The sequence below is a fragment of the Argopecten irradians genome, chromosome 4 (genome assembly GCF_041381155.1).
Source record: "Argopecten irradians isolate NY chromosome 4, Ai_NY, whole genome shotgun sequence".
Taxonomy (NCBI): Eukaryota; Metazoa; Mollusca; class Bivalvia; order Pectinida; family Pectinidae; genus Argopecten; species Argopecten irradians.
In genome coordinates this window covers 47,519,621-47,540,620 of record NC_091137.1, presented here as the reverse complement: position 1 = coordinate 47,540,620, position 21,000 = coordinate 47,519,621, and the positions used below count along the sequence as shown (strand labels likewise).

The window sequence follows — 21,000 nt, the reverse complement described above, 5'->3', positions numbered from 1 at the left end:
AGGTCTTAGATTGACAACGGTTCTGGAGCCTCCCTTTTCTTACATTATATACACATTTCCAGCTACACTCCCCCGTTCCATTAAACTGGATAAGAGGGACTACCTCTGGATTATTTCTCACATGGTTTAGCTCAACCGAAAAAGAACAGGAAAAGAAATGCATTTTTTGAGATGGCGGCGGTGGTGACCATTCTAAAACTCTGACCTGCCCGACAAACGCTTGCTAAGGACAATATCAAGATCACTCCAGACAAGTTTCAGCTCAAGCTTATAAGTGGAACTACAGCAGATGCTTTAAATGTTGAAAGCTTGCAGACGGCTCATGGTGGACGACGACAGACGAGGCATAAAGGCTCGAAATTAAGTTGTCACGAAAAAAACGTGTATATACAGTATATTCTCACATGAATTGCACCTTTTTGTCATTTACATCGCAAATCAGTATAAAAATCACTATGAGGATGCTGGGCCGAAGACATCCGCCACTAAGTGTGATAGTTACATGTATAACTGTTTTCGTAACAATTGGGACCCATTTCCATGAACATTCCTTAACAACTTATTAACTAAAATTCTCCTTAGGAAAGCATTACAGAAGTTAAATAAAATATCAGAGTTCAATAACTTTCCATCACATCTGTAATACACCCATATGTAGTATTTTAGGCTAAAAATATCTTAAGGAACGTTCGTTAAATTGGGCCCCGATAATGTTCTTTGCAGGCATATGCATAGCTTTCAACCTAATGAGGCACAACGTGTATAGTATAGCATATGATATATCTATCATTCATTTGTTTCATTTCTTGCAGGGAAGGGAAACAACCAATATACATAACAACACAAAGTAAGCTTAGCAACACCAAGATTGTGTCAAGGTCATTTCTTTTTATAAATCATATCATTACATAATTTTGCGTAATTCGTAATCGAAACGATAAGACTTGTCCCTTTCCACGATTTGTGGTTTCACCTGAAGAAAATGTTACGTTATATCACTCCACAGATCTGCTAGAAAACATCAACACAAAACTGTCCAAACAACTGCTGTTTGTAGAAGTAGAGAGGAAAACAGTATAACTTTGGTAGGCCGGAGCCCCAACATCATCCAAGAGCACCCTAGTCCGTACATACGGTTAAATTGCAAGAGATGAAGGAACAAACTAATCAACGGATCTTGAGTGCCTCTTATCCAGATACACTGAGATCAATGGAAGGGTAGTTAGTAAGAGAAGGGAAATGGGACACAAGTCACATCACGTCGTCTGCTCCGTCACTATATGCAACGATGAATTAGACGATGTTTCTAAAAGCGACATTTCCACCATACTATCCTACACAAACATACTGGAATGAAAATATGTCCTAATTATATGCGTCAAATGATACAAAAAATGAATAGCCTTACCCTGATCATGACCTAATGCATAATTCTGCAAAAACCTTCTGGAATTATAATTCTTTACTTCTACAGACAACAAAATTATACAGGATTATTTTTTCATTGCTATTTATTCTACTCTTTGTAATTTGTAACTTTTTACGGAAAGCAAAGACTTTTCTGTGCATTGAATGTGATCAGGAAATTTGTGAAGATCTGATGAAATCAATTAGCACATAAGCTACTCTGTAGTTTATACAGTATTTGCTTTAAAACACACCGTTGCTATTGCATTATGCAAACTAGCCTCTGAATATATGGGTTTAAGTTTAAGAATATGTGACACGGAATGTATATCAAACTGCATTCTCATGAAACATGTATATCATCTACTATGGAGGTGAAGGGCACAGGTCCTTAACACGTGTTAATTATTCCATTATTTAATAGTATCAAACATGTCATAATAATTTTATATTTTGGCATAAACTATCCATCTAAATGATATGTTGCCTTGTCATAACTAGACAAATGCATGCATTAGACTTTAGAATGGTGACACATTCATGACTACTGCGAAATTAATAACGGACCTACACCGATAAAGATGCACACCGGTTTGTGACAGCCATGTATATATATATATACTGAATTACATTTATTATTCGTGGGTGTCTTTTCCTTGGTTTGGAGCTTTCAAATTATTCTGTGGGTAGCAATATTCTTAATTAGCAGATGGACCAATTATAATGATTATGTATAACACATCATTAGTTGTTTTTTTTTATTCGTGGTACCATAGCATTTTCGCAGAGACATTATGTTCGATATTTCGCGGGAATTGCTATGATCGCAAAATTTGATCCGCAAAATAATCAGAAATGGTTAGATGTTTTCTACCCTTTAATCAATATCGCGAAAATTTAAAACAGCTAAAATAGGATTTTCTCGTGTTTAGATCTCACCGCAAAAAATGATCTGCGATGAAAATAAGCTATACGGTACTTCGCTGAACATTATATGTTGCGAAAATTGATCATCGAGAGAATGTTCCGTACGATAGAACTATAACGGTCCTAATCGCTATAAAAGGAACGTTGTACACAAAAATGGTACGTTAAGAAGGGAAAGTTAAGAGTTAACGACACTATTTCTTATTTCTTCGAAAAAATTGTCAATTCACATTTCTTTAATTTAAATGAAATTTTTAACATAAATCATTGTCTGCAATTTTCTATCTATCTGTTGATTTTGAACTACTTTTCAGATTGATTTACAGTTTGTAATATCATCGGGGTGCATACTGGCATTTTGATATGACATAACGTAGACATATGGAACTTTGTGTCCAACCCATGTTGTCTATAAATTATGACCATGAAATCGAATTTGGAACCTTATCAATTACGTTATATGCATATGTATCTAATAAGACCTCTCTGATCATTAACCCGATATATGGCTAAACAATCCCACCATAGTAGAACAAAGGATAGAGCTGGTTAGAACAAGGATAGGTTGACAACATACTCATGATCTAATATGCAAGAGTTTAGCAAGATCTTTTTAATACATATTAGATAACAGGGATATATTTTTGTGACGAGGTTCCGTATCACAAGCACGAAGCACATGTGAAGCAGTCTCCATCAGGTATCCAGATTTATCTCTGCTCATAAACCAGGCACATCAGTGGATGAAATAAACGCAACTCAAACCTATTTCCACAGTCGAACAAAGCCGCATTAATTTCTGGTCTAAACAATAGTAGAAACAGCTCTGTCCATTGCTTATTTCCGTTATCATGCTGCTGATTGGGGAATTTTGAGCTTACATCAACAGTTGCATATTTGTATTTGAATGAATTGCAGTGAAACCTTGATAATCTCGATACCTTTATTCCAAGCCCATATCGACCGAATACCGAAATATGTTTTCTTACCTTCCAGTAATCCGTTCCATGACATTTCCGTCCGGACTGCGATTTTCCCCGACTATCGGCGTCCGGATTATTGGGGAGCCATTGTACTTGTACGATATTTAGAATAAATGACGATTAAAGGAAGACGGTTGACAGTTAAAGTCTATGTGACGATCGCATTACATGTTCTCCATTCGCCTGTCTTGTGCAATGTTTTGACTGTTTGACGTGTCACGTAATGACAACGATGAAAAACACAATCTCTGTATGTCCTTTCAGCCCTATCTTTACAACATATGATAGCTCAAATTTACCCTCTCGTGAACAACTACTATTTTATTTGTATGACAATTGCGGATCAATATATTCGCCAGCGAGTGAGCGGGCTGAAAATCCAAAGCAAAATATCCGCGTATCTATGTAATCAACAATTTTCCACAATAGTTGACGAGTAAACATACATCATTGTCCCAGTTTGTTTGTTGTGGTTTTTTTTTTGGGGGGGGGGAGTATTAACATAGCAGACAGTTTAAAGCCTATGATACGCTATAGAGGTATGCTACCTAAGTTCGCTTAATTGAAGAAGCAACATCTGCTATGAGCACTTTCTTTTAATTTCAAATTTCTAATTAGTATTTTTTAACAAATTTAATTAAGATATTAAAATACATATTGTATCTGAAATTAATATTATGCAATTTTCGAACAAATGTAAACACCACCCCGCATCATATTTAAGACTCATTAGCGTCGGCCATGATGGTATTTCAGTTCAATATTGTTTACATAGATGTTTAAGTCACTCAGTTTCAAATATTTCACTGACTTCTCATTTTTCTTCTGCAGTAATTTGCTGTTGTACAACTCAATGTTCAATTATATGTCTAGTCCCTCTTTCGACTACACGAAACGCAATCAGATCCTCTGTACAAGTACAACTACCATTCATGTTCTACGATATCCTTAATGGCGCCAAAAGGGCCATCTTTAAAGGTAGTAATTACGGGAGTTTGACTCAAACAAACTTTAAACAAGCATATGTGTACGTTTACCACCAGTTGAAGGCATACTGTATTGAGCTTTCAAAAGGAATTTTAACCACGTTTGCTATACGTGTTGCATAAGGTAAATACTATAGAAAATAAAATATCCGTGTGTATTTTCTTTCGTGGTGTGGAGATTTGATACAGTATAAAGCATTCGTGGTAAGCCGATGGCGCAAAAGAGCATTATGTATTATATTCATGGTTTCACAGCAACGATCAATGCAACGATAGTTTAATACACAAAGGATATAACATGTTAATATACAGTATTAGACATATGAAAATATTTACTTAATTCCATGTGCAATTAACGAGTATATATTTTCCTTTGAATCAGCCTAATGAAAAAATTCACCTGCATCACTTTTTCTTCAAAATATTCAACCAAAATTAATGAAGAAAAAGCCTTACTGAAACAATGAATTTATCATTTTATCATATATATAGATGTAAGTATTTTATGAAGCGTCAAGTATATCAATTTTAGAGTCTATTTCTGTGTGAAATTGAATTGTGTATGTTATTGAAAAGACAGAGCAAAATATCAGTATATAATAATTTTCAAAAATGCAGTCTAGTACAGAGTGTATCTTTATATATGTATAACAAATGTTTAACATGGTATTTTTAGGGTTACATATACATACTATGTTCATTATTGATACAATAAAACTCACAATTTGTTACTGGTTGTTAGAAGAATCGTGAGTTGAAAATTTATCATATTGCTAGTGTTTCATTTGAGTAGAATCGTGTTGTTGAATAATTTGTCATTTTTTGTATTAATCATCTGATAAAAAAAATGGATTCATTACTTCAAATCTATAATTGTTAATTAACAAAAAGTATCACTCTGGGATTTTAATCAAGCGATAACTGATTAATGAAAATATGTTTCAACGCAGATGTTGTTTAGTGAATGTCATCCCCTTGTTTAATATCCGTCCATCAAACAATGCTATCACGAGTACTATCAAATGTAAATATCGAGAAAAATCAAAGCCATACCAACTAGTTGCAATCGAGCTTAGATGAGTAATGTCCTTCACTCGCGCATGGCACGAGACGTCTGGCTCGCGCGACTCTATCACTGCAGCTAGGATAGGTGTCAATTATCCGCTATTTGTTACAATTATTCCTAAATCTATTTGCCTGTGCTTTCAATGTAATTGTGTGTTATGATATCCGCCCAGGAATTACAATGCGACAAATACTATCACTTATGTCCCCTTCTCAACAGTCACACAGCACCACGAGAATGAATCGCTTTCTACGCTCATTTTGACAGCTACTCGGCAAATACTGATAGCAACTTGACAGCTTCGCAGCAAATGCTGATGGAAATTGGATTGGGACGATCCTTAACCTAGTGGCTTACTGTTAAAAGGGAATACCCAAATCATTTAGTAAGGCCAACCCATAACATGTCAATATAATGCCAATAACATGTGTTATTAATGATTGCAAATCGCATCAAGTAATACCATCAATTATTATGCATATCTATGTAATTGTGAATACAGCTTCGTACCTGTGATATACGCATGGATGCTGAAAAATTTACACGTTGAGGAAATGGACATAAATTAGTATATTAATTATAACCTCGTGAATGTCAAGTACGGTTTTCTATATAGAGATAATAGATATGCTTATGTGAAATGTCAAAAAATTATGTAAATTGTCAGACTCTTACTTGTTCTAGGGCTAAACGTTTTGGTTATTTATTTACGTCACTAGTTATTTTCTGCAGGAATACACCACTGATCACTCAACGTATCTAAGAGTTAGTTTCGCATTTTAAAATGCTCTTTTAGTTTCGTATTTCCAAAAACTCACGTTTTTCAATATATAAAATAAATGTTGAATGTTGAAGCCATATGGATGACAGCATATAATATAAAATCTACGAAATGTCATAATATATTTTTGTTCTAAATAACATGGCTTATTTCTTGGTCCTTTGCCTGTGAAATAAGGTATCATTCCTGAATCTCTCAGTACTAAGCAGTAAGAGTGACATCGGAAATGAATTCACAGTGTTATTAATATGTATTTTTAATAATTCTGTAAAGGTCAACAGGGAGGGAAATCCGTGGCACAGAAATTATTTAAATTTATTACTTATTTCTATCTTTATTTTGACCTTTTTAGTCACTTAGTTTCAAACAATGAGGACAGCTAGGTTGAGAATGACATCAACGTTTACATGTAATCATAACGTTTGAACGCTTATTTTCCCCGATAAAAATATCCACTATTTCGCTGGAGAAAATCAGTTAACTACATTTAAATGGAAATCACAATAAAGCCATTTATAATATTATTTTGTATCGTTAATAAAGAAAGATGACAAAATGATATGGTATTGCCCAAAAATTGCTAAAAATAGGATGGAAAGGTGTAGGGGAAATATCCATTGGATATACCAAATGAATGTTAGGGAAGTCTAGCAGGAGATACAATAGAATCGGTGGCATAACATGTTTTCAAACCACCCGGAATATTATCTCTTTTCAAATGTCTTGGAATAAACAAAAATGCATTGATTAGTTACTCATTTGAATTTCACTGTCTGTTACTTTCTTCATATTGCGTAAAATCTATCAAATGAAAAGTGTTTGATTCAAAGAGAAACGTGTTTAAACTGTTATATTACCTGAACTATGAAAGACCTACTTGTGACAGTAAATAATTTATAAACATTGTAAATAAGATCTTTTCTTAATAATTAAATGTCACAATAACGCAAAATGCATGAATGCATCATTAAGTGAGCAAAACATGATTGTTTAAAAGACAATGATTTATAGATAGCTTCATTTGATATCAGAAATAAAGCAAATGGACATGACAAATGGATATCATTTCCTATCATACAGCACAACGTGTCACTCCTTTACACTTGGTCTTATAATATCAGATTTGTTGGCGTGAGGCACAACATTAATTCACCTCTCGTGTATTAAAATATTTTGACATTTTAACTTGAATAGATGTGCATTTGGGACGATGTTGATAAAGTGAACACGAAACTGTTTGAAAGTGACCGAAATGCAACTACGCTGGCAGTTATTGTTTCTTCTTGACAGTTTTGGACACGAACATTATCTTGAACACATGTTAAATTATGTATTATTTTGCAATAATATATGACTCTGTTCAAAATTCATATTAATCTCCCCCAGAATTATGTGTTGATAAATGTGTAAATCTACAAATGTCATTTTTCTCGTCCTAAAACCTCAGTAGACTGACATTTTACCGACAAAAACTAGTTGTCAGTGTGGTGTGACTAATTAGACATTTAATATAAACTAAAAATTCACTCGCAAGTGACGCGTTTGACATGTTGTTTTAATGAATGAATATTTTGAATAAAATAATTTAGGTGAAAAATAAATGGAGTGTTTCTCCTAAAATGATAAAAGTCCTGGTATTTCACGGCAAGTATATACCCTATACCGAGAGGTTATTTGTTTCAAATGGCATAATTTGAACTTATATGCTAGAATCACTGACCAGCACTTATAGAGGCAAGCGATGCCTGCATCTATTACCTATGTAAAAAATGACGTAAAGATATAAAGTTGCCATAATGCTAAAATGCCCTACGCCTATCTCATTAATATATAATATATGCATATATTATTATCTTAATTTGAAATATTTTATGACGTCATTAAAAACAATTTTAGCAATGACATATTTATTGTCTACTGAAGTGTGGTATAAATATATGTAATGCCTTTGATAGTGTAGAACAGGTACTCTAGACTTTCAAACTTTTTAAAACATCGGTTTAAGTAAAATGAATACTTCAACAAAATAAGAAAAAAATATAGAAATATCAAATAATATACAGTTAGTCGTACTTTCAGTATAAATATTTGTTTTCATTATCAAATCGAAGTAAAACAACATCAAAAATAATGTTCGGTCATCATAAAGCGATATTGAAATAACACTACCGTGACTAAAAGTCTTGTTTCTTATTCACGTGAAAGTATTACTAAATAGTTTATACTTTTGTAAAATACCAGTAGATTAAAAACTAATCAGAAATATATATATCTATAATGAAAAATTTGTGAGTCCGAATGAAGTGCAAAAATAAAACGTCAAAAGCATTTGGAATTTTGCAGTCGAGTTTTCCCCTCTTTGTGCATGAAGCCGTGCAATCTGTTATTGAATATAATAAAGTATTGTTTATGTTAGATTTCTATAATCTGTAAATTTTGTGATCATTGATACTGTAAATCTGATCATAAAAGCCAATTGATTGGCGGGATTGAATACTGAAATAAGGTGGATACCACATAAATGTGAACTTGGTAGACCCTTGGCTAGTGACACTGGTCCGTTTGGTCCTTTTAAAACACAATGACAACTAGCCAACGTATTGGGTAAAGGGTATAAAAGTTTATCGGTGCATTTCCATACTTCGAGCGGCATTATGAGAATTCAAACTATCATATAGGATTGCTGAAAGTCCATGTTAAGCTCTAGACAAGTGATGTACTCAACAGAACATTTTAGTGAGAATTTCATCACGAATATAAACATCATGCTGTCGTGATTTTTCTTGAAAGCAAAGCAATATCATTGATCTATTTGAATGTGCAAGCAGGGTTATACATAGAAAATACTCTTTCGTTACGCTGTTTTGACTTACTATTGGCATTTATTCCAGCCAATATCCATTCATATGCATTTTCGTAACTAAGTCAATCAAACGGATAAAGGCAAGTTCGCCTAGTCATATATAGTTTGTTATTGACTCTTTTTGAAGAATAAGCATATACAATAAAGTTAACTGAATGACTGATTACTTTCATGCCAATATAATACTATATTTATATCATTAGAAAAATAACAGTGTATATTTGTAGCTAAAAAGAGTCACATGAAAATTTCATAAAACATAATTTCATATTGGGTGTATATTCATACTTCTCAGTATTTGATTAAACGCTAATGACGAATTTCTTATTCAAAGATTCAAAAAAGAGTGATCATAAGATGCATTATGGTTGTCAAAATGTAAACAAATGAACGAAATTATGAATATTTAAAATTGGCATAGATAAATGCTTCATAATTAATGTGTAATCGTCAGAATAGATGCATTACACAATTACATATGTACACTGCAAAGAAAATGGATGTTCGGTCGTCAGACAGTGTTAAAATCATATCTTGTAATTTATTAACAAAAATCACAAGTTGAACCATAAATGACAGACCGTAACGCTTCATATTACAGTAATAATAAGGTAATTGTTTTCGCCAGCTTTTCTTATATACCTCCCTACAAATATTGAATTATTCATGAGATTAATTACCATAACTATGTCTAATTATTATTCGCTAATTAAAACATGTATTAATAAATTATGTTTCTTTCACATTTGCCGAACTTGCAATAGTATCACGTTTGTATTATATACCAGAAATATTTTTTTTTATAATTATTTTATGGAGAAATTTCTTACTCATGAATATATGTCTTATAAACACACTGTTTCCACTATGTTAAAATTAATATAGCGAACTGAATATTCATGTACTGCGTATAAGACCTACAGCGCAACGCTGATTTATACGATTTGGTCCTTTTTTCTTTCTTTATATGACAACAAACTTAATAAGTAGCTTAAACACGTCAACTAAAGATAAGTATTAACAAAACCTTGCATGCTTTTTAATATTTCATTTAGTATACATCACCCATAATTATTCTTAAGAATAAAAAATATGTAAATGCAACTACAATAAATTATATGAATAATATAATACCTCATATTAGTCGCATTTGTTGTATAATAAGTTTCTGTATTGCTGTGCTACATTGTAGCATTACAATTGAGCTGAAAACAAAATCTTTTCAGTTTGGTGAGACTTGAGTTTCCGGAAAGGGATCAATGATCATTGATGAAATATATAATATATCGACATTTTGTCGTAAATATCAAATGACACACTCTTCTGTAGAATGAATGTGTTATCATGTACAGTGACCTGAAGAACAACAAACATATGTATCAAGAGAACAAATAGTAAACTAATGGATGTTTAAACATGGCAAATATATAGGGGAAACTGTCTAAGCGAACACCTGTGCATTAAGACAAACTGTTTAATAGGATCATCTCCTATGGGTCATAAAATGGCAAAGTTCAATGTAATTTTGATCGTATATTTCGTTTTTGCCTATAACATAGTTACCCCCCTTGCGGTATGTATCGATTGTGACGTCATTATTTTATTAGCATTTTATCTAAAAACATATAACACTAAGGTAGCAAGCGCATAGCGGCACAGGCAATACCCACCTACCCGCAAAAAGTGCTGACCATATCAAGGGGGTCAAAATTAGACCAGCTTATCATGACAAAATACAGGTTGTCAAAATTAGACCAGTTTATTAAAACAAAATACAGGTTGTCAGAATAAGACCATAGTTTATCAGGGCCAAATAAATGGGGTCAATATGAGACCATGGTTTGTCAATACCAAATAATTGGTGTCAAAATAAGACAAAAGTTTATCACAGCCAAATAAATAGTGTCAATATGAGAGCATGGTTTGTCAATACCAAATAAATGGTGTCAAAATAAGGTCGTCGTTTATCAATACCAAATAAAAAGTGTCCAAATAAGACCATAGTTTTCAAGACCCAATAAATAGTGTCAGAGTGTGACATTAATTTATCAAGACCAATTAAATGTTGTCACAATATGACCACAGTTTATCAGAACTAACTGAAGAATCATAGTTTATACCAAGATCAACCAAAAGGTGTCAGAATGAGACCATAGTTTATCAGGACCAAATAAATGGAGTCAATATGAGACCATACTTTATCAGGATCAAATAAATGGTGTCAAAATGGACCATAGTTTTCAAGACCAAAACATGGTGTTAACTTGTGACATTAATTTGTCAAGACCAAATAAATAGTGTCGAAATAAAATCATATTTTATCAGAACCAAATGAAGGATCTCCAAGTGAGACCATAGTTTATACCAAGGCCAACTGAAAGGTGACAGAATGAGACCATAGTTTATCCAGACCAAATAAATGGAGTCAATATGAGACCATACTTTATCAGGACCAAATAAATAGTGTCCAAATGAGACCATAGTTTTCAAGACCAAATAAATAGTGTCAGAGTGTGACATTAATCTATCAAGAGCAATTAAAGGCCCACTACCTTTCCGGAGCAAAACTTTAAAGGTTTCTTAAAAACATTCATAACAAAAGAAAATATATATCGATGGCTTAAGATGAGGTAACAACACCAAACATATGCAAGATTTCCTGTCTAATGAACGTTAACAGTGGAGATTTATTTCGCTGTTTTGCCGTCTGGCGCAGTGATAGTCAACTATCGCGCGGCATTTAGGACGACGGCGGGAAACATAAAACGACCCGCGTTATGAAAATTAACATTTTATTTATTCTAATTAAACAGTTCCGAAGGTGATAATAAGTGTGCTAGTAAACGTATAGTTAATAACTTCTGCGACTCTACAAAATTATTGATCTCGTTTTACATTCCTATTTTAAAAATTAAAAGCCGTTTCGGAAAGGTAGTGGCCCTTTAAATAGTGTCAAAATATGACCACAGTTTATCAGAACCAACCGAAAGGTGTCAGAACGAGACCATAGTTTCTCCAGACCAAATAAATAGTGTCAAAATATGACCACAGTTTATCAGAACCAACTGAAAGGTGACAGAATGAGACCATAATTTATCCAGACCAAATAAATGGAGTTAATATGAGACCATACTTTATCAGGATCAAATAAATGGTGTCAAAATGGACCATAGTTTTCAATACCAAAACATGGTGTCAACTTGTGACATTAATTTGTCAGGACCAAATAAATAGTGTCGAAATATGATCATAGTTTATCAGAACCAACCAAAAGGTGTCAGAACGAGACCATAGTTTATCCGGACCAAATAAATGGTGTCAAAATGAGACAATAGTTAATCAAGACCAAATAAAGAGACATTGAAGTCGACATTTAACAATGTAAAACTGCCTGATCCTTCAAAAACTTCATCTTTCGCAACCAAAAAGAACCACAAAAGATGCCACTATATCAATATAAGTGGAATTTCTTCACTCAAATGAAACTAAAATTAGTTCCGTGCAATATATCTATCGCAAGATCATATTGAATTTTTGGTTTTTGATATACACATTATAAGGAATAAATCAGTTAGTAGCAAGAAATGACTATTTGATCGTAATTTCCCATCAAATAGAATTATCCGGAATGATATATCGATTTGTTGACAGAAATATTTTATCTGTTAACATGGCAACTGGCCATTGCTTTCATTACCATCAGATTGTTACAGGTAGCATATGGATGTTCACTATTCTTCAAGAGGTCTTTTGCGCAATGTTTCAGTTGGAATCGATCAAGATATAAATTAAAAAGGTCTTTTATAAAGACTATACCGCCTGCTTGACAAACGTCCGATCTTACAATGTAACTAGGTCAATCAGTGGTGAAAGCTTAATAATGAAAACAAAAGACCGTTTTACATTTTTTTTTCAATTTCATACTTGCGTTTAGATTCCCTATGAATTAACCTGAATATGTTTTCATGTTCTGGAGTTAAAAATATAACATATATCTCCATAACGTAAATCATCTATTCAACGTAATTCATATTTATTTTAATACGTTTTTAATTCAATCTACTTTAGATAATCTCTTTAAAATTTCAAATTCATTTTGGGTCTTTTTTCTTCTTCTTTGAAATCAACACGCCGTTATATCAGTCAATCAGAAGCGACGTTATATGCGGCGGCGTCATTTGTCATAGATTGGCTGATAATTTTTTTTAAGCCAATGAAAATGCTCGTTTCAAGCAAATTTAAGTTTTTAACACAATGGTTTCTACCCAAGACAACAACGAAAGAGAAGACACGAATTAAAGGTAAACAAACCGATATAGATCAAACGAAACCAGATAACCCTTGTGCACTTATCAAAGTATTGCTAAAGAGAAATGTGGTTTCGAATCCTAGAATCCTAAATATTAATTTGTAATGTGCCTGTGTAAAAATTGATCCGGATAATTATTCATTTGGTTCTCTATATTAGTATTGCTGTTTCCGGAAATAGTGTTCCGGCGTTTGTGTATAAAATATCATGAAAGAGCTTGGATGCGGAATAAAACAGAACGGAAACAGCCAGAGAGACGTTTTTTTTTCTTTTTTTGAAATGGAACTTTAAGATGTTGCTGCCTCCCCACAGCAGTACAAGATAAACTATTTCGTTAATGGATCAGGATTTCTGATTCAGAAATCTGTTATCTGTCACTATATAGGTTCAGTATGGCTGGACATAGTATATAAATCTATATTGTAAGCAATTCCACAGCGACTTTAATTTGCGTTCTTGTGCACATCAACATTTTCAACAAGATTTTTTTCGGGGTTTATAGTAAAAATCCTCTACAAGTTGATTTAGAATATAGAGCATTCAGGTTTAGAAACACGTAATTAATGTAAACCCATTAACTTTGTGTCAGTATATTTTTTTAATTAAAGTAAATTGTTTTGAATTGTTTACTTGTCATCACTAATCTGTTGATTGTATTATAATGATATGAGATGGCTTTATGAACTAAATCCATCTGTGTTCTTTGTGTTATTTTACATATAAAATGAAATATGTCAAGATGATAATGGAATATTGAATAACGTGATTAACTCCAATATACAATTTTCAATGATGATATGTATTAATGATTTAAAATATTACTTTTATCAATCAAATTTTCTTCTTCTTCATAGCCAAAAGATGCGTGTAAACGACCCAGGTGCAAAATTAATACATTGTATAGATAATAAATAGTCTTTTTGTTAATAGATATAAGTTATCTGGTCTGGTGTTCGATGGCGTTCGCCTATTTTTCACTCCAACCAAAGCCATACATTATACAGCTTGTCATAACTGAACGTTGAGTTGGTAAATACATGACATTAATATCTATCTACAAGCCAATTAGATGTGATAAATGGACTATCGTACGATTAGAACATGTAACAATTTTACTCCCCAACACGTGGTCTTCAAATAAGAGTTTTCATAGTTGTATTGTAAACAATGCACTGGGTGCAATGGATTCGTACATCGTACATCATCGCGTGTGTTATTTATAGACCACATGTGTGTACGAATCTTACAATACATATATGTAAGTGTACAAAAATGAATTTTTTCCTTTTTTTTCAGTTTTCCTATCAATTGAAAAATATATGCATTGAAAATCTGTAGTTATTTTTTTTGGTGAATTTTATAGTTCATTTCATAAGGATTAGTTATAAAATGGTATCCGGAATTGAAAAAAAAAATAGATAAAAAAAATCGCATTCAGAATCGTTTCAAAACATAACGTAGTTATATTTTATGAAATAAAATGGATTTTAAACTAATTTGACTTTTCCTGTATACCGGCGCTGCTAAGCCTGAGATGTGTCATAATTCACATTTCACTGTGTTTATGTTTAGAGTTCATTACGCATGCTGAACACAAACTCATTCAATTACATATATTTTCAGATATATACATATATACCTTATATACTTTTTTATGCATTTATGACATTTTAACTTTATTTCCTACACATAAAATGTGTTTACTCAGCCTAACCCTGAGGTATTTAGTATTAACTTGTTTCATTTTACAACAAGCAAACAGATCATGAAACTTTCCTGCTCTTCCCAGAGTACTGTATTCATAAAATATAGTAATTACTTATTTCAGTCATGTATTTAGTAATACTTATTTCAGTACTCCATTTAGTAAGTATTTATTTCAGTACTTAACATAGTAATTATTTATTTCAGTATAGTATTTAGTGATTACCTTGTATTTATTAATTACTTATTTCAGTATTGTGTTTAGCAATTACTTATTTCAGTACTGTATTTAGTAATTACTTATTTCAGTGAAGTATTTAGTAATTACTTATTTAAGTAATGTATTTAGTGATTACTTATTTCAGTAATGTATTTAGTGATTACTTATTTCAGTATTGTATTTAGCAATTACTTATTTCAGTAATGTATTTAGTGATAACTTATTTCAGTACTGTGTTTAGTGATTACTTATTTCAGTATTGTGTTTATATTAGTAATTACTTATTTCACTGTGGTATTTTGTATCAGTTTATACTGACCCATTCCATTATATACCAAATTATGTTTGCCTACTGATATATTAACCAATTAATTAAAAAAACGTAAATTAACAAATGGTTTTATCTGCTTCCTTATTATCTTAATAATTCATTTTTAAAAATAAAAACATCTAGATTTGCTTGATCAAAATGATCAAATTCGGAAAATCATATTTGCCCATTTGAAGAGACAAATAACTTAACAAAATAAAATATTTGTTAAAAATATATCAATCTTGATTATACGGTATATACATTGGTACATAAGGATAAATTAACCCCAATATAAGCGAAGTCTTATTTTTGAACTCAACATTTGTTTTACTTTTACTTTTTTAACATCTTTCAAAATGAAATAGTATTTCTGTTACTTCTCAATGGTTTCAATAAAATTTATGTATTTTTTAAATACAAAAAGCAGTTGACTTATAGTATTTCTGTCAAATTTGAATGTTTTCAATGAAATTTATTTATTTTGTAAATTCAAAAAGCAACTAGACATTACCATAGTAATTTCAAATTTTCATTTAACTTAGAAACAGGAATGCAAGTGTTGTCGTTTTGGACGATTGGTTTTCCGTACAGAATAAATTTTGTAAATATGTACATTTGTCTCTGTATTTGAGTACATGCATGAGTATAATTAAGACATCCTATCTGCTCTCTATACACCTATGAATGTAACTGTATTCATCTATTCATGAATCCTGTTATATATCGGGTGGCACTATAAATATTTTCAATTACTTTTTAAAAAATATTCCCTGACCCTGGCAGATAGCGTGTGCATTAGAACTGTAATTCATCATTCTTAATATGAATTGGACACATACTAATCATGTATCTTCATTAATGAACTCTTATTGAGATTTATAAACATCTGTCAATAAATCTATACACTTTTGGCTATACGTAGGATTGCTGAAGCAGCATTAAAAATTATAAGTATTTATATATTATTTATGTATACAGAATCGTTAATCGTAACTATGGTACATCTGGTAATTGTAAAATAATACATGTATATCATTGATAATTTCGTAAGTATTATATGGGAACAAAACCGCTTCTATATGGAATAGTTTTACACGGTTATATTATCAATAATTATACAAAAAGCACACACACAACGATTACATTGGAAACTAGAACTCTATACATTCATGTATTCAGATTTCTAGTAAAAAAAGATAATAATAAAATTACCATAAATTAGTTCTTTTTGTACAAATATCACAAAACAGTTATTGGGAATGATTACCAATTGGCGTTGTTTATAAACTGAAGAATTTCATTAATCGATCAATTTATTAAGTTAATTATGCAATGCTCGAGTCAATTCTCGCATTCTCTCGTGAGAATTGTGTCCAGATGATGATCTCTGACCCAGCCTCTCGCATGGCGGGCAAAATTGACAGCAGGTCGCGGCCCTTTCTGCCACATAACAGCTACTGTCGAGTAGAATCGGGTCAGGGCGCCTTTGTAGGCGGTTGTTTACCGAGTAATAGGGGCTAATATAACCTTAAATTGATGCGAAGATCTTCATAACATGTAATCATCTAATCATTAAAACATAATGCTGCTTTTCTCCGTACTTATATCCGGAACAAAGTTTACCGGCTTACGGTTATTTTATTAAAATACGTAGATATTATTGCTGTTTTTCTACCCTAATTAATATTTCCGGATATCGGTGTACCGGTTATAAGAATGCGGACGGGAAAGCCACCAAGAATGTGAAGTGTTAATTAGGAAATGTTTTATATCTTTTTTTTATATTTATATTATTTACTGAATTAATGGTTATTTAACTTTAAAATTAACTTGTGAATTCATCTTTGAATTTATATATACAACCACATTCTTAAAATTTGTGATTGAAGTAAAATGTAAATATTGGCTAATATTCCAAAACTGACCGAATACCGCTTAACTTAAAAAATGAATTCAGGAATACTCTCTTTCTCACATAGAAATCCTATATATATAACATGTGTTGCATATTTCTTCACCGTATGAAAATACTTGTATATTTACGTTCATATTTATAGCTGCTTTTAGTCTCACATTTTAAATATATTTTCGTCATTGTGTGGTTCCCTATAGGAGAATTACCCGACCAAGTATTGCGCCTTTATCTTCGAAAATCTCAACATTTGAAATGTCACTTACGCTCCTAAACCATCTAGTGATTAATGTATTTTGATGAGCGGGACGAAACATTCTACAAATACTGAAGACCACACTCAAGGAACAGAACATTAAAGCCAATTCGTTTCGTGGATTGTATTTAATGATACCCCCTTCCACGGAAATGTGATTACAGTAAAATTTACTTCCCTGTAAACATCTGGAAGTTAATCATTTTCACTCTTACATGTTTCATTCGAGTCTTATCCGAGATGCATTTCTTTCATTTCTCCTAAGAGAAAATAAGTAATTGAATGGTTAAATATTAATGATTTTTCTGGGATTTTTTCTCATATCTTTAAAACACATATATCTTGAGAATAAATTGAGCGTCAAATTTTCAGTTATGAACTGTATAAATTGGTAAATACGTGTTAAAATAAAGTTGATCCCAGAACAAGAACACAAATGAATATTTGGCAAGTTTACATAGATATTCTCATTATTATTATTTCAATGTAATATGATTTGCAAAATGCACACATTTTCTTAGTATTTAATTTGACCTACCGACACAATTTATCAAAGATGAATATTTATCATTTGCTATATGATGTCATGTTTTGAAGACTGCATGAGGGAATATACATACAAATGTATATACAATGATTTTAAGGAAATAAGATTGGAAAAATCCGTATTATATATATATAACCAAATGCACATAGCATTCCACTAAATCATATTTTAAATTATTTATATAGTAAGCTAAGGAAGAATACTTAATTCGAGTTTGTAATTTTCTTTAATGCTATATATATAGATAAACATTAGTGTGAATAATAATAATAATATTCCATGACGTCATTGCAGTTGTGATGTCAGAACAAATGACGTCTAATATAACCTCATAGCCTTTAAGACGTGTAAACTTCTTATTTTGCATAAATGTTTCTTAGGTGAACAATAATATTATTGCATAAATTTAAGCTAGGTATAACTGAACTATTTAAAGGTTTCGAATCCAGATATATATTATACTTATATTTTTTTTTAAACATTTCATATCTAATAAAAGTTCTTTGTTGAGATAATAATTTGATAGACATTATTGCTTTTATTTGGAATCGAAATTAATTATCATAAAATCTTAATTAGACTTCATGGCATACAATTTCAATTTTCATGTATTTAAGTGGTATATTAATTGCTCAAATATCTATATATGTGCTTGCGAAACATCATAAATACACGCGAATGTCTAAACTTTTTCACGTCATAAAAAGATAAATTATGAAATGTAGCAGGGAGGAGGATTGTGGCCATTCAGATTTGTGCTAAACGAAAGATGTTAGATGACCTAAGTTCAGAAAAAAATAGTTTGTATTTAACAGTGAGTAGTGTTAGTTTATTGTAGATTTAAATGTTTGCCAACGATTGGTGCATAGAATAAAAGATTAATGTCTAAACAATAGGTATCCGTGGCAGATCTTCACGAATTGTTACTGGAGGTATTTTTACCAAAGTTCATGCGGGTGACACATAATGTCAATCCTGTGGGGTGAAGGAAGAAAAAAACGAAACGATCTGATTTCAAAAATACCCACGACGGATTTTTTTTGTAAAGATTTTACCTGCAGATTAAGATAATAAAACAAAAAATGTAGAACATCTATACAGTTTACTATGCATTGTACAAGGTACGGATTGTATCTCTCCGATTCCGTACTCGTTAGCACTGATATATATATTGACTTACCTGTTGATTATAGATACCTGGGATGCTTATTTTGTACTTGATGAAAAAGATAAATAAGAAAATATATAAAGTTTTGTACCTATGTCAGACTGTCCTCCTGGACTCGGGTCTCCGGGTGACTGCTTCCGGATAGGTTTCTTTTCTTTCATCCAGGCGAACTCCTGGAATTTTAGTCCGGATCCATCTCCAAGACCCACTCCGGACGGATCCCGTCCCGTGGGGTCTGCCCCCATAGCCCGGGGGTCATCCTGTGGGGTGAGGCCGGCCTGTGGGTGAGTGTTGGTAGCAAAGGGCTGACAGTAGGTCCCCCGTAACCCTAGCTCCTGGACAGTGATGGATGAGGGAGGCACGACACTTTCATTGATACTCCCAACACAAGTCATAAATTCTGCGATACTCGGTTGACTGTTGATAAAACCCGATTCCCTGCCTTCGTCCATCGTCATCCCAAGCACTGTAAAAAATTGTGTAACTCCAATACTAAGAACCGACCTTCTTTTGCCGGCATCTGATTAAGAAGTTTATATTTGTTGATCGACATCCGTAAAGCATTTGGCTAAATGCATTAAAAAGTACACTACGTCTAGGGTCCAACTCGACACTAACAAACTGCTACTGGGGTCACATGACCTTACCAGCCAATCGTCATAGGCAAGACAAACTCCGTATGGGCTCTGTTCAGCCTACAAACGTAACTATGGCATACAAAATGGAATTATCTTTTGATTTTCTCGAGATGTCATTCAATTATTTTACTTACATGTCTCTTGAATTCCAGTGTTCAAAATTTTATTCAACTGTTGAATATTTTGCGCGCGACTGGGTTTCTCGATGATAGATGAGTGTGTCTGCTACAGGAGAAAGACTGTATTATGATCGCTCGGAAGTCATTACTAGCAATAATTTTGTTATTTTTCATGGCCTGTCACAGGCAGAGAGCCCGACACACAAATCACCACAAGGCCAATTTTTCACGTGCTATTAAAATCACCAGTTACTTGTGAGTTTGAGAGGGGGTTCACTAATGATCGCAGGCTATAATAAACTGCCACCATGCTCCGGTTTGTTTCACTATCGCCGAAGATTTCAAGTCAGTCATGTGCCCCGGTTTGCCCCAGCCGTGGCAGGTAGGGTTTTTTCACTTACTCAAGGATAACATCTTTAGATAGACGGATCGGATTAACTTTCATTTCCAGACCCGTAACATGCTAAGTCGTAGTTTGGTGAGAACCTGTATTTGGTGATTTTTCCTGGGATTTCATTATAGGTGGGACGCCGCGTGTTATTGTGGTATTTTTGACCTGTTTGTGTGAGCATTGTTGTGTTGACATGGAGGTGTGTATATTAAAATGGAATTTCATGATTTGTAAGTATAGTTTATTCTGTATCGAACGCGTTACTATGTGTTGAACAACAACCAGCCGTACTCAGTCTGAATAGACGCCTGATCGTTGAATTTGAACCACATGTAAATTAAGAGAAAATAACATCATGGCGTATGTGCCGGTCTACACATGGACCTCAACACACGGAATCTCAGGCTATA

General features: G+C 32.6%; 1 protein-coding gene across 1 annotated transcript in view; it reads right to left on the bottom strand.

Annotated features, from left to right (window-relative positions):
• Window positions 1-20,784, bottom strand: part of LOC138321846 (homeotic protein proboscipedia-like) — a 38,182-nt gene extending 17,398 nt beyond the window's left edge. The window contains exon 1 of the mRNA XM_069265842.1: window positions 19,534-20,784. Coding sequence (XP_069121943.1) covers window positions 19,534-19,900 — 367 coding nt within the window. The 5' untranslated portion in view covers window positions 19,901-20,784. The remainder of the gene's footprint in view (window positions 1-19,533) is intronic.
• Between the last annotated feature and the right edge of the window lie 216 nt (window positions 20,785-21,000).